We start from the raw sequence: 16,276 nt of genomic DNA on the forward strand, positions 1-16,276 counted from the left end.
GCATCGTCTACCCTGTGTTCAACTTGTAATAAAAAACAGATTAATTTGTCTGTAATTATGAACACCCCCCCCGGAACGCGATTTCGACCGAGGGGGACCACCAACCCCCACAACTCCCCTGCCCCTCCGGAGGTCTGTGCATGTCACTGCATCACATTGATACACATGATAGTAGAATGTGTTGTAATTGCAGTTTCATGTTGAAAATCCTGTTCAATCCTTGTTTAATCGTTAGAAAAAGCTGCTTGCTTGACTGCTTTTTTTAATTCAGTCGACGAGCACAGAAAGCTGTGGGATGGGATGGGCTTCATGTATAAGAATTCCTATGAGCAACCTGAATGCTGTTTCCAAAAGACTGTGTTTCCCCAAATCAACGTGGAAAGTATAAACATCTCTGTTAACTTTTTATGTAATTGAAGTGCTGTCATGTTATTGCTTTCAGCTCATCATCACATTCAGAAAGCACAACAACTGTCACACACCTGTACAGAAAAGTAGTTCAGGTTCAATATCAGGTCAGTATCATTGTCTGTGTTCATATGGGTGTGGGAAGAGAGTGTTCGAGAGGTGAGCCATAAACACAGGTATGAAGCCTGAGGAGGAAGCCAGATTTCTGGAAAATCATAGAACAATATGACCTGAGACTGAACTCGCCAAGATCATTGCTGCAGGCCATACTGTACCGGTTCTTGTGTCTTGTACCGGTCTGTATAAATAAGCAACAGAACCTGTGAAAATAATGTCTTCAGAATAAAGGATGAAAATAACAGGAATAAACAGCTGGTACTGGGCTTACTTATCCAAACTGAAATGTTTGTGCTTTGTTGTGTTTTAGCATATATATATATATATATATATATAGCAAATTTACACTGTTATACAAGCTGTACACTCACTACTTTACATTGTAGCAAAGTGTCATTTCTTCAGTGTTGTCACATGAAAAGATATAATAAAATATTTACAAAAATGTGAGGGGTGTACTCACTTCTGTGAGATACTGTATATGTGTGTGTACTATAAATGCAAAAAAGTGTAAACATTTAACTATAAAATATATATTTATTGTTTGCTATCTATATATCATTCTATTATTCTATCGTTCTGTCTGTAAGCAAAAATAAATAAGCAAAAGAACCTGTGAAAACAATGTCTTCAGAATAAAAGATGAAAATAACAGAATAATCATACTGTGATTACTTGTCCAAACTCTGTGAAATGTTTTATTTTGTTTTAGAATATTAATAAATATATATTATGTTATAATTTATATTAATATAAATAAATAAGAAATACATTATAAAAAATCTTTTAAAAATACTTTTTAAAATGTGTAAATTTTAAAATATTTTCATATATAACCATATCTATCTATCTATCTATCTATCTATCTGTTCTGTCTATAAATTAGTAAAAGAACCTTATGAAAATAATACCTTGAAAATAAAGGATAAAACAAACAGAAATAAACGTTCTTTTATATATAAACATGTATTTTATTAGATTTTTAATAAGCAATCAAATATTGCCTTTTATTATTATGCTATCTTACATATTTACCTTCCACACAGGTGTGCTGGAGAGGAGACGGTTGGAGCTAAACTCCACAAGAACGTGCCTCTCCAGGAGGACTGCACATGTCCGGGTTAGATCAAAGGGATTCAATGGACAAAAAAGGTTGGGAAACCCTTTTATGTGCCCGTTTAGATGATCCGTAATGTGCATTTTGCTCACGCAGCATTTTTTTCAGAAACGGAGTGATGATTCATATGTCGAATGCTTGAATGGAAATGAAGGAATTCATTCAGAATATTATTTAGAAAAACACGTGTAACACAATGTAAATGCCTGAAGTTAGCCAAGCTAGTCTGAATGACATTTGAAAAGCTTTATTATTATGTGACAGTATCACTACTAACCATCAGGTCTGATGACAGATTTGTGAATTGAGATGCCACTGTACTGTACTTGTAATCCCATTCGATTTTAGCTCTAAAAAGTGCATTTACCCATGAAACTCCACCAAGTCCTCCCTGAATTTTTGTAGACACTCAGTCGAGCTGAACCTATTCATTCATAAGCATTTTTGCTGCATCAAAAGCTTATGCAGATGTGCTGACAGTGGGTGTAGCGTTATCAGTGTGTTGATTCTTTTTTATTAAAACATGTCAATCACTCTGTTATTGAACCCTGAAAACCCACCCAACTTCTGTATCTGTGTCTGATGAATGACTTTAGAAATGCAGCACTGCCATTTGCTGTGATTCACTCAAAGGCTGTGGGAAGAATTTCTGTATAACTCAAATTCAGTCAACTCGGGTCAACAGCAAGTCCCATCACAGTTAGCTGGATATTTTCCCTCATATTTTCCTCATGAATGAATATTCCCCTTAAGGAAAGTACAGTAGGCAATGACGTGCACCTGAGGTGATGATGATTATGTTCCAGAGAACAACAGGAAATAAAGTGATCTATAGCATGTCACATCTGAAGTTGCAGTAAACTAGGAGTCATGTCGAGGTGATATCCTCATTCTTACGAAGGCTGAATTGTCACCAGACACCATTTCACTGTAATGGGATGCTTAGGGAGTGAGTTCAGAGTCACTGCATTTTCATGGGACAATCCTGACACTTCCACTGAACTTGCCAAATATTTGAAGTTGACGCTTGATGTGGCAAAGACCATCTTGTGCTCATACAGAAAAACTGAAATGTCTGTCTGTCTTATTGTTTTAATGTCTATTTTTTATAAATACATACAGTATTATCTATCGATCTGTCTGTCTGTCTGTCTGTTTTAATGTCTATTTTTTATAAATAAATACAGTATTTCTATCTATCTATCTATCTGTCTGTCTGTCTGTCTGTTTTAATGTCTATTTTTTATAAATACATACAGTATTTCTATCTATCTGTCTGTCTAATACACTGGAAGATGAAGAATGTGCAGCTGAGAAATGTCTATATAAATATGTGTGCACTCACCTTTGCCCTTGTTTTCTGAACTGTGACTACAGAGGGGTGGTGTGAGTACGTGTAGCTGATGTGTGTATGTGTGTGCATGTTTGGGTCAGGTATCATTTGTGCTTTGGGGTAATTACAGTGTAGACACCAGCTGCTGCTTCTGCATTCCAACACACACTGATGCTGCCAGCAGAGGTCATGACACATCACACACAGCTTCCACCATGACTGATGCCCGACAAACACTTCACATCTTACCTGTAGCTGCTGACGTTCATGCTTTAATGGGTTTACTTAGCTCAAAGAATATTGATTTTGACATCTAAACTCTTCACCAACCCATATTTAGAGTAGGTTAGTTAGGATGGCTGATAGTAACCTTAGTAGTGTGTTTAAGTCATTGGCACTTACAAATCATGCTGTTTATCCCGCTGGAAGTCAGATGATTGAAGGTGTGACATTATGTATACACACATGCACAAAAAGTAATCCGGTTCAGAAGTTCAGCTGAACTATGATCCTGCCTCAAGGGCACGATGGAGCAGTAAAGAGAGAAATGGGATGATACCACATGGATTTCAATGGAAATTTGATTGTTTGCTCAAACAAGCCGAAAGGGAAAGAAAGATAACTGTTAACATCGACTTCATCAGCAGAGCAGAAACAAATTTTATTTTTGTTTTGCTTATTTATTTGAATTTGTACATATATTTGTATATATATATAGCCCTTTTTCCCTTAATTTTTATTAGAACAAGGTCAAAGGTCAAGATCACAATAGAGACACAAGTCACATGATTCCATTAGGATTTCATGACAATTTCCCATCTTTGTTTCTTCCTAACTATAACCTTTCTTCATCCCACCTCTCTCACCACTCACATCCTCTCCAATATCTCTTCCACCCTTGACACTGAAGCACACTGTATGTTCTCCGTCTGGTATGTCTGTGTGCCCTTCGGCTGCTAGTCTTAAGGGTGTGTGTGTGTCAGTCCATCACAGATTCTTTTGTCAGTTTTATGTCCATACATGTGTGAAAGCTGCTTCCTCTTTTGCGCAGAGACCCGTTTTTATTGATAAGAGAGGCTGCATGTCTACTGCTGGTGGATTCAGGCACAGCTCTGCTTTATCTAAACACTACGGTCTTGTCCTTCATGTTCTCGAGTAGTTTCGTGGTAAACATAACATCTTAATGCTTGTTGAGACAAAAGGAAACCTTTACTCAGTAGAAATTGCAGTAACGTAGCCATATTTGTTTTATAAACCCCAATGTATCAAATATAGAAGCCTCATATTTTGAACAAGGCTGCATTTATTTGATCAAAAATGCAGTAAAACAGTTAAATGTTATTATAAAAAAAAAAAAAAAACTGTTTTCTAATATAATTTTGAAATGTAATTTATTCCTGTGATGGCAAAGCTGAATTTTCAGCAGTCATTACTCCAATTTTCAGTTTCACGTGATCCTTCAGAACTCATAATATACTGATTAAGAAACATTTATTTTTATTATTTCAGTGCTGAAAACCGTTGTGCTGCCAAATGTTTTTGTGATTACATTTTTTCAGGATTCTTTGATGAATATAAAGTTTAAAAATGTTTATTTATAACACAATGTCTTTACTGTCACATCTGATCAATTTAATGCATCCTTGCTGAAAATAAGTATTCTTTTTTTCATATTTTACTGACCTCAAACTTTTGAATGGGAGTGTAAATTATCTTATGATAAATGTTTACATATGTATGTAACATACTGACCCCAAACATAATGTTCATGCACAACAAAGTGCAAATAAACGCATCAAATCTCTTTATTGAACAGAGACATCTTAAACACTATAACAGCTCCAAATACACATTTCAAAATAGATACCATAAAAGATATAAAATTAACATGAGCACTATTCAACAAGACAAACACATGAGCACAGGAACTACAAGAAGTATTACACAAGTACTGAACATATACAACATGTATACACATACACTCCTAATTTGGAGAAAAAGTGCTGCTTGTTTTCTCCTTCCCTGTATTTAAACTGATCCCCCAGTTCACAGCGCAAGGGTCATTTTTCACAGCTTACATTCATGGTAAACACAAATAACTATGCATTAGTCATCTATTAACATGGTTTAAAGCAATGTGTAACTTCTGTAAGTACTAGAGCCGCAAGGACAGCATGTAGAAATAACTAGTCATTTTAGTAGTACAGTGGCCTAGAAATTAGAAAGTGGCATAATATAATTTTTTATTTAGTGAGCTATCCTATTCACTTGAGAAAAATATAAATAGAGCTTATTTGTGTTCCTACTTCATTTCATAAAACAAAAACAGGTTTTGTTTATATATCACATACAAGACTGAGATGAAAGAATAAATGAGTTTAAATGCATTTCTATTTGTATAGTTTTTAAGATTTTTTTTTCTTTTTAGATTTCCTCATTCACATCACAATGGCTTGGCTATTCAAACCTAACAGATTTTTACACGGGTTTAAGTAACTTTTTCATGCATTCTAGTGGCTATTTACCCTTTCCACAAGTTCACTAAAACAAGAGTTAAAGACTGCATTATCTAATGAATGGGTCAGGTTCATCATTTTATCTATTTCCAGATGGTTTGCTTTAAATAAACATTATAAAGGAAACTGCATATGATTCCCAAAAAAGAGTTTGACATCTATGCATTGGCGTTCTATGTGGTACAGTGTCTAAATGAAGTTTTTTTTTGTCTATATATGCGTGGATTCTCTCCGATTTCTCTCAACTCCGTGGGTTCTGTAGTTAAAAAACACATGCAATCCATTGACCGGATGCACGATTGGCACCGTCTGCATCGTTGGATATGTTTCTGTTGCCAGAGTGCAATCTACTGTGGCGAGCAACTCCACCGCAAGAGTTTTGAGCACAATCAAAGCGAGCTCCCGGCCGATGCACCTCCTCACACCACCTCCAAATGGGACGTAACTGAAGCGGTCGGTTTTGCTCTCGTTTCGATCTGCGCAGAACCGGTCTGGGTCGAAGAGCTCTGGGTTCTGATATGCTTCTGCTGTCTCGTGCGTGTCACGGATGCTGTACATGACGCTCCAGCCCTTCGGGATCTGATAACCCTGATAATGCACAATATACGAATTATTACGTTGGACAGATTTTTGTGTAAAGTTTTTGAATCCATGTTTTTCATCAGCAAAATCTGTTTATTATTAGTATTATTATTCACATTATATCATGATCATGATTTTATAATTAAAAATACATTTTTATTAATGTTCCTAAAATAAATATTACTGACAAAATCATTTCATTTTTTCAACACAATTTTCAACGTTTGATGCACAAAAAACATTTGACAATTTTTTAAAACTTTAATTATTAATAATATTTTTTTTTCACACTATATTGTAATTTAATACTTTTATGATTAAAAATTATAATGTAATACAATTTTATGATGTAATTTGAATTTTTTTTTCTAAAATAAAATGTAAAAAAATTTTTTACACCATTTTAGGGTTCAATGCACAACAAAATTATTCTATATTAATATTCACACTATTTATACATTTATCATTTTACACATTTCATTATGTAATTATTTTAATGTTGCTAATATACTTTTTTTGTATTTTCTGTGCACAAAAATATTTTACAGTAATTTTTAGTTCATTTTTACCAGCAACATCTGATTTAATATCATTATTATTATTATTATTATTCACGCAATATCGTGGTTTAATAATGTACAATTTCACTAATGTTATAATGTAGTAATTTCTGTTTCTAATATAAAATGTTACTGAAAAAATGAACTAACTTTTGCAATGTATGAATGCACTATCCATAAAACGGTATTTGCAGTCATTATTTTGCACAAAACAAAACAAAAAACACAACACAACAAAACAACAAAAACAAAACAAAACAACAAAAAACAAAACAACACTTACATTTAATTCAAATGTTTGCAGGACTGTCCTGTATCCGCCAGACACCGGTGGGAGGAACCGAAGCACCTCTTTGACCACACAGTCCAGGTAAGAAAGTTGACTCAGTTTCTCCAAACTCAGGTAAGGGACGTGGGTGCGAGAGCGATGCCCCTCTTCCTTGTCTCCTGCTTCAAAACACAGTGTTTTATTCATCGCTGATCTCCACTCGCTGGTACTGTTCTCAGCAGCATTGCTTTCCTCACTGATGACGTTCCCATGGCAACGAGAGCGGCAGTATCCATGCGCATCGCCGATCAGCCCCTCGCTTTCCAGCTCTGCTCTGGCACACTCACTCACATCTGGATGACGCAGCAGCTGCAGGATGAGGGATGTTGATGCGCTGGCAGTAGTGGAGTGAGCAGCGAAGATTAACTCTACTGCGGTTTCCTGAAATGCATTTTCATTTATTTATTTTGCAAACATGAATCCAAATGAAACTGAAAGGCAAAAAATTAAATGCAAACAACTGAGAATAGCATTTTTTTTGTTTTGTTTTGCTCATATACACACTCGCTACAGGTCAAAAGTTTGGAATAATTTTTTTTTTTTTTATATATATATATATAAATGTGTCTTATGCTCACCAAGGCTGCATTTATTTGTTCAAAAATACAGTAAAAACATATATATATATATATATAATTATGGTTATTATTATCACAGCTGAAAACAGATTTTGCTGCTTATTATTTTTGTGAAAAATAATACATTTTTCAGAATTATCTGATGAATAGAAAGTTCAGAAGAACAGCATTTATTGTAATATAAAACTGTACTGTCTGTACTGTTACTTTTGATCAGTTTAGTGCATCCTTGTTGAATAAGGATATAAATTTCTTATTTTAAATGACTCTTTTTATAATATTTACAACATTACTGTTTTGCTGCATTTTTGATCTAATAAATGCAGCCATGGAAGAACATTTTCAAAAACATTCAAAAATCGTAATTATTCCAAACTTTTGGCCAGTTTTATGTGTATGTATGTATGTATGTATGTGTGTGTGTGTGTGTATGTATGTATATGTATGTATATGTGTATATATATATATATATATATATATATATATATATATATATGCATGTATGTATGTATATACTGTATATAAATGAATGAATAAATGCATTTAATTGGATCAAAACATTATCATGGGATCATCATCTGTGATGAAAGCTAAATATAATATTACAAAATAAAATAATTAAAACTAGGTAATAGTACAAAGACAGCACACATTCTTACAAATAAAGGTTCCAAAAGGGGGTTATCACAGCGATGCCATAGAAGAACCAGTTTTGGTTCCCCAAAGAACCTTTCAGTGAACAGTTCTTAAAAGAACCATTTTTTATTAGTGTGAAGAACATTTTAATAATCTAAAGAACCTTTTTCCACTGTAAAGAACCTTTTGTGGCATGAAAAGGTTCCATAGATGGTAAAGGTTCTTTGTGGAACCATTGATGCCAATAAAGAACCTTTATTTTTAAGAGTGCACAATAAATTTGGATTTGGCCTTCTATGGTTTACCTTAAGCTCTTGCATTGTAAGCTCATAGTCATCTTCCTTCGCACTGCTCAGCATATAGTCAAAAGCATCACAATAATCACTGGTTTGCTGCTTTTTCAGTTTCTCCTCTATGATCTTCTCCATGGCAGAGTGCAGAACCTCACGGGCCCTGATTCCCTACAACAAAACAAATAGACTATGTTCATGAATAAAAGTTCTAAAAAAAAAAAATTTTGACATAGTTTGTTTGCTCAAGCTGTGAGACAATGTGACTTTTGGCTTGTGGATGGAAGATCAGAACTGGACTCATTCTCACCTTACGCAGGCCGCTTATGGGGGTGTCAATAGGAAGAGAAAAGAGGTTGTTCATGAGCTGTTCAAAGGTTTTGGAGAGAGAAGTGATTTGCTGCTCCTCCAGATGCAGACCGAGCAGGACTCGCACTGCAATGCGGAAAGTGAGTGACTTGGCTACGGTGTAAACATCCACAGACCCGGTCTCCGAGCACCACTTAGCAATTTCAGTCTTGACAACATCTTGAAGGCGTGTCAGATAGGCCTCCAGCGCCCCACGGCTAAACACTTTTGCAAGGATCTAGAAAACAAAATGTTATTGATCAAATGCTGGACTATTCATTGCAACATTAATGGCTGGAAATGAAAGATTCATTTTTTTGTGAGCGTTCATCTTTACAGGGATATTTAGGAGAAATAAAACAATTAATGGGTTAATCCTTTCGATCAGATGCCTTTTTTATTGAAAAGTCTTTCAGGGTGCATGCCTTTCAGATACGCTTACTTTTCTCTTCCTCTTGTGCAGGTCACCAACTGAGTTTACCAGAGTGTTGGGCCCCAGGATGATGCGTGTGCTCTGGGGCCACTGCGTGCACACCAGCGTGTGTTCACCCAGCAGAATCTTACGGATGTTTTCTGCACCGGTCACTCGGATGAGGGGTTTGCCCAAAAGGTGAGTTTTAAAAACATTTCCATGTTTCTCGCGTCTGGAGATGTGAAAGCTGGATCCCTGTTACAACACAACAGAGTTTCATGTCAAACCTTTTAGATAGATGCAATACCCCGAGTCCCCACTACTTCCCCAAGACTTTCAGTTGTTTGTGACTATAAGGATTTTTAAAATTTCCATACTAAAAATATTTCCATACAAATTTCCCATACTATTTTATAAACTTTCCAGGCCTACATATTGCAATATTTATTTATTTTATTGATTGATTGATTGCATCTTCTGGAAAGGATTGATCAGTTCTGCATGAAATCAAGGTGAAAAGGTCTGTTTTTACCACAGTGAAGAATTACACCCTCATCAATTCACACATGCAGGGAATAATTCCCCTTGTGGATTTTGCACATCAGGCCAGCAGAGGAACTGGCTCATATGCCTCATATTCCTTTGAGAAAGCATTAAACATTGCACTAAAGTTAATGCAAAAATATTAGCAAAATAACATAAAATGCAACATAGATCACTCTAATCTACATAAATGGTAACATTAATAAAAGAATTAACTTAGGCCCTATAAAATCTAAATAGCCTAAGGCCCAATCCTATTTTATACCCCTTCCCCTACCCCTTCAACGCTGCCCCACGAATTTTATTAATAACAGTTTAAATACTGAATCGCTACATTATATTTTCCAGCAACGAGAGGATATAATCGCTGTTTTTGAAGTAAACTCACTCTAAAAAGAGAAACGCACAGACGCGCACACGCGTCTTTCTTTCTTTCATCTCTCTCTCTCTCTCTCTCGAATTGGCGATATTTGAGAAAAGGGTTTAGCGATTTATAATTATTGGGGGGACTAGCCCCCCTCAATGTCTGTGGTGGTTATCGCCCTGATCAGACATTAAAATATGTTGTTGCACTATCGTGCAGTCAGTAATGATATGACGATAGTTAGTAAATATTAGCGATTTTTTGCAAACATTTCGTTGAGTAACATGACCGTAAATATGAACTCACGATTGAATGCAACATAAAACAAATGATTACTTTTCGTTAAAATCTTTATTAATGCCAAAAATACTTACATTTATGTGTCTTTTTGTTCGCTCGGGCAGCCATGTTACCGCTGAAGCCGGTTTACGCTGAGATAATTCATACCCCTTCGTTTGAAGTGTGGTCCCGAAAAATCTTCGTTTGAAGGGCTATCTGGCCCTTCCCCTACCCCTATCCCTCCAACCAAAAGAGAATCGAGACACCCTTCACCCTTCACATGAACGCGCGAAACGGAGGGGTAGGGGAAGGGGGAAGGGCTAAGGGGTAGAATTGGGATTGGGCCTAAATGTGGTGGTTTGCGATGGAATTCGATTTTTTTCCTCATAAGTTAGCATATGTCGTTTAATAATTTTTTACCTACTACATAATTTTAACCGGGGGCTTCGTGTATTGTTTTCATAGCTACGTTTCACAGGTGAGTCAGAGTGCACTGGTCTAAATGTTTATGATCGTAAAGAAACCGGCTTTGCTTACAGAGGTAACCATAGCAACACGTGCTTGATCCTTGATCGCTGTACAAACGGTGCATCGATAAAACGTAAGTAGCCTACTGACGTTATTTATAAAGCTATAAATCTACACAATATATATATCAGAAAACGTTAGTATTTTGTTTAAAACGCATTGTTGATAGTTAAATGCGCTGGGGGCGCCAAAAACACTTAAGTGTTTCGTAAAACAAACGAATAAATAAAATTACTATTTTGTTTTATTTTTTTATTTTTGCAACGATGACCCCGCCGAAATAATTCGAGAACTAATTTTAACAGTATTTTACTTAGGCCTATATTTACCTTGTTAAATAACTAAATAATAATTCATAACTAATTCATTCATTAATTTGTTTAGCTTCTAAAGCATATTAATAATATAAAATTACAATATAATGCATATGCTTATATATTAGAACTCAAAATGTTACTTTTCTAATCGAGGGAATATAATAGCCTATGAAATCCATGATCGATAAATCATAAATGAGAGCAAAAAGAATTGAGAGAAACCGAGTAGAATTTTATTTATGCTCAAGTCTTACCTGGAAAAGCCAGTGAAAAGTTTCTCCGACCAGCGGCCAGCCCATGGAGCCCTGCGGGAGTGGGAGTTTACACGTCCGATCCCGGGTGATGCTCCACCTGAACTCCCACAGCAGCCGCGAAACCACAAGCAACAGCAGAGCCGGCAAGACAGCACCGGCAGCCGCCAGCAACGCGGACACCAGGCAGATATCGTGCCCGAACATCTCCAGCGTTGAGCAAAGCCAAAAAGAAAGCAAAGAATCCACGTGCGCCTGTGCTTGTTGTTCCAGTGATGATTTCTTCTTCTTGATGGAGCGCCTCCAAAAGTTGTGTAACACGCAAGAAGATCCCTTTACGCGCTCATTGGATAACTAGGAATGGAATAAGAATATGACATTACTCTAACATGGGCTTTATGAAGAGAGGAGATCTATCGTGCTGTCATTCTCTCCAGCTTCCCAGAGAAGGACAAGAAGCTGACAACTATTCCAAACAGTTTTACAAGTTGCATGCATGCGCTGGCATGTCTTTCATCCGAGTTTATCCACCTTTTCTTGGGGTGCAACCCCTGGAACAGCCCTGCTCTCACCCACTCCGACTGTAAATCAGACTCCAACTGAACTTGAGATTATGAGAACTTTGGAAACGAGCACACATTTTTGCTTAATACAGAAGATCCCTCTGCTTGTAAACACTTCCGAGTAAGTAAAACTCAAAAAATTCTTAACATCATAGTATCATAATATAGATTTAACATCAAACAGCCTACATTAATTCTTCAGTTCAGTTCTGTTAATCCAATTTTTATTCTTATCTGAAGAACATAGTGAAACATTAAGAGATTTAAATCTCCGAAGTGTCATATGCATCAAAAATGACTCTTTATAAGATGGTTCTTATACCTTAAAATCAGTTAAAATACTTTATTTTTAAGGGTGTAACAAAAATCTGTCTCCCAGATCTGTTGCTAAAACATGCAATCGGTAATCTAAAATGACATAATCTTAATAACAGAGCTAATGATGACCTTACAAGTGAATCAGAGACAGACAATGAGTGTATACTCACCTCAGGAAGAGTGTAAAATCATAGCGAAGCTATCCAGTGAAACTTCGAGAATCTCTTAGGTGAACTATGTGTCTTCTGTGCATCTCGCGCGCTCGAGCTTTATAGGTATTGGCACATGTTATGATCCACCTTCACCAGTGACGTGTGAGCAGTTTTTTTTCTCTAATAGTTGAAGAGGTCGTGGATAGATCACAGGGGATGGGAAACGTTTGAGATCGTAGGTTCCACAGAGGGAATCAGAAAGAGAGAGAGAGAGAGAGATTGTAGGGGTTTTACTTATTTCCTCATTGGAATTCCATTCGATCCTCTTGTCATCATTTTCATGCATGGCTTTTTAGGCAAGCATTCAATAATGTCTACATCTAAAATGTTTTATTAAAAATTTTTGTTATTTTTTAATTATGTCATATAGAATTATTTCAGACAATCAAAAATAGCCTGATTACATGTGTTTACAGAGAAGTTGCATGCTACAAAAAACATGCGAGTAAATAACTTTTTAGACTAAATAAATTTTAAAAAAATTCTATAGGCCTACTTAGTCAGACGACATTGAATTTAAATCGTACGTGGATTACTTCCAGAGGGCCAACTTTTAAAAATAAATGGCAAATCAGTAAGTTTCTCAACACAATCGTTTAACTTTCGTCTATGCGCAACATTTTTTATTTGGCTTTGTCGCTCCGAGAACATTTAACTTATTTTAAAACTAATATTTTTGTAGTATATTTGTGATGTTTAAATCTATAAATCTATAAAATATATAAAATGTGTTAAATAATGTAGGCTAATTTGTATTATGTACTGTCCGATACAGACAACGATCGAGCAGCTGTTGCTAATTGTTCAAGCATTTCTGTTCTGTTATGGCAGTGTGACTTTTAATCTAATTTTTAAATATAATTCGCATCCTGACTTATATACTGCGCTAAATAGCTACACACAGTCTAAAGGTTCACACTTTTTAGTAGCTATAATTATCAGGATGCGGCTCAATTTTCACTGAGATTCTTACAAATAATGCTATTATTATTAGAATTTTAAAATTATGCCAGAATTCATTCGCTCATGCTCTGGTATCTCTGGCTGCAATCATCAAAGCTGGCCGATTTGTTATTGTCCCAAGAACATGGTCACTACCCAGCTTGTATATTGGTCCCAAAAAAATAAAAGTTATAGACACACACACACACACACACACGAAAAAAAGAGTGCAAAAGTCTACATTCAACATTTACTAATAACATGTCTTGTAAACCATCAGTCTTTTAAAAACATTTATTTCATAATAATTTTATATAAATATAGAATTCATCTGGAATAATATTATCACATACAAACAGAAGAAAGTTTTGTAATTGTAAATGATCGGTCTGATTTCCCTCTGTTCAGAGAGGCAGAGCTGCATGCTTTTGTTATTTCCAAGCTGCATTTCTAAAACAGGTCAGAAGATGAAGTTGGCTAGTTTGCATTTGTCTTTTTTTTATCATTTCAGGTCAGAGTGAGAAAGGGCAGGAGATAGAGAGGCACAGAAGACAACCATCCCTGTCTGGGGTGGTTGAACAAATCCCGTTATTAATTTTAACAACAGAGACTCAGAATACCAACTAAAGCTCAAAGTCAGGTGAAAGACAGGCAGGTACTTGCCACATAGTCACACACTCATGGCCAGGTCTCCTCTCACATATATCTGCCATGCACACCAACAAACATAAACATTCAGAGGCACTATATAATAAAACACACAAGGATCAGTAATTCATGAGTAATTAGTTTTCCATCAATGCATAGATTTAAACCAGATATTGAAACATCTGTAGTTTTTACTATTTTCGAAATATCCGGATATATTTCTATTCGGAACATATTCTATATGTTCAGATAAGCACAGAAATAATGAAAGTCATGATAATTCACCATTTTTATTCCAGATGTGCCAAATACAAGATTAATCATTTGGCAAAGGCCAAAGGAACCCTGTGCCATTTTATATGAATTTTTATAGTAATTGTACTTCTTCTGTACTCAGTTCTAACACATACTTTGATCTTATTTTTATGTTTTATTTGCCATAATTTGATGGATATTTTTCCATACATATCAATCTTACAAAATTGTTAAAGCTTATGTAAATACTTTTCTGAGCACTTACCCATCACTTGTAAGATGCCAAAGGATGACATCATCAAACAAGTCACCAAAACCACATCACAACCCCAGATAAATTAGAATGGAATTTTACCTGTGTGAAATTTTTCATAATTAACATGAAACCTGAAACTGTTGATGTTGACTAAGGCAATAATATTGTTTTGTTGATTTTTCCCCTAACTAAAACACACACACAAAGAGTGTCTGATCTTTGATATCACAATTGTCTTTGATCAACTTTGTGTAATGACACACATTTGGAGGATCATTTTACAGTGGCTGTTGAGGTGATGTGCTGAAAATGTCCCTTTTTTTGTTCAGACTTGCTCTTAATGACACATATAACCTACAGTACTGTCTGCTTTCCAGACATTTACACACACACACACACACACACACACTTACCTTTCTAAAATCTTTGTCTATTGTGCATAGATAAAATCTCAAATTCTGTGACTATACTTTTAAAAGTGACAATTTCTAGTTTTTAAGTATTTTTTCACCTGGCAGATGGTAAAACAGACAAAAGATGCCATAAACTTATATTAAAGTAAAGTATCAAAGTATCAGAGAATCACACAGACTTGGGGGCTCTCTTTGCTAGTAAACAACCTCCTAGCAACTACTCAAAATACCCTAGCAACCACATAGTAATGCATGAAAACTCAGAGTAACTCAGCAACCTTGTAGCAACAGCCCACAACCCCAATGTTCATGATGGAGAGTTTTTTATGAAAATGTAACTTACAGACTAACCCTAGTGAAACCTTAAAGTTGGTGTGAAATGAAAATTCCCCCATCTATTTTCTAAAAACATGTTATAGGTTTTATTGTGAATGATTAATCTGTGCATAAACATCATAATTCTTAATCAAAATGTTATAATTCTCATCTGCTGGACTTCTCCAATCATTGATTCCACTTAAACCCCATCTGTTTCTTACAATCAACTGCAAACTCGCATTCAGTCAAAACCAAGTCTCTGCCCTACCTTTTTTTTTTTTCTTTTTCAAAAATCTGTTTTACTCCGATGCACGTCACAATATGGAAGAAAAGATCTTTTGCTACTTCCATTTCATTGCAACTTCAAACCTGCAACCATTTGGGATTTTTAGAAGTGAATACAGACTAATTTAATGTCTACACAAATCATTTTCTCTTTAGTTAAACCTTCAGTGATATTTTTCAGAAATGTTGATCCAACTAACACACACAACAAAGCACATATGGAGTTCAAGCTAAACTGTTCAAAAGTACAACTTCACTGATGTGGAATCTTAGGGGCAAACCATATAGTGTTTCTGTGGAATCTAGAAGCGCACACACAAATTCTCACCAACACAGATATACGCAGAAGGAGACACACACAACTGCGTTTTAAGTGGTCACCTTATCCCTCGCTCTCTAATGCTGCTCAATCATCAGCTCCCGGCCGCAGCTTCTGGACTCAGTGGAGGGGTCAGGGGGAGAGAAAGTGTCTCGGCCGATGATCAGAGGTACAGCCTCATCTGTCAACGGTACAAAAAACCCTTCCTGTTGGACACAGAGACACCCCTCAGTGTGAACA

At 35.7% G+C, this 16,276-nt stretch overlaps 1 protein-coding gene across 1 annotated transcript; it reads right to left on the reverse strand.

Moving 5' to 3' along the window:
* Window positions 1-5,403: 5,403 nt before the first annotated feature.
* LOC107750850 (cytochrome P450 26B1-like) lies at window positions 5,404-12,654 on the reverse strand. The gene is made up of 7 exons (XM_016566397.1): window positions 12,559-12,654; window positions 11,511-11,861; window positions 9,256-9,480; window positions 8,776-9,051; window positions 8,481-8,636; window positions 6,917-7,342; window positions 5,404-6,079 (listed from the first exon to the last, which is right to left on the reverse strand). Exons 2-7 carry the CDS (start codon window positions 11,712-11,714, stop codon window positions 5,702-5,704), a joined length of 1,665 nt encoding a protein of 554 aa, XP_016421883.1. The 5' UTR covers window positions 11,715-11,861; window positions 12,559-12,654; the 3' UTR covers window positions 5,404-5,701.
* Window positions 12,655-16,276: the final 3,622 nt, after the last annotated feature.

This window comes from Sinocyclocheilus rhinocerous, unplaced genomic scaffold (genome assembly GCF_001515625.1).
Source record: "Sinocyclocheilus rhinocerous isolate Xijiao unplaced genomic scaffold, SAMN03320098_v1.1 scaffold392, whole genome shotgun sequence".
Lineage (NCBI taxonomy): Eukaryota > Metazoa > Chordata > Actinopteri > Cypriniformes > Cyprinidae > Sinocyclocheilus > Sinocyclocheilus rhinocerous.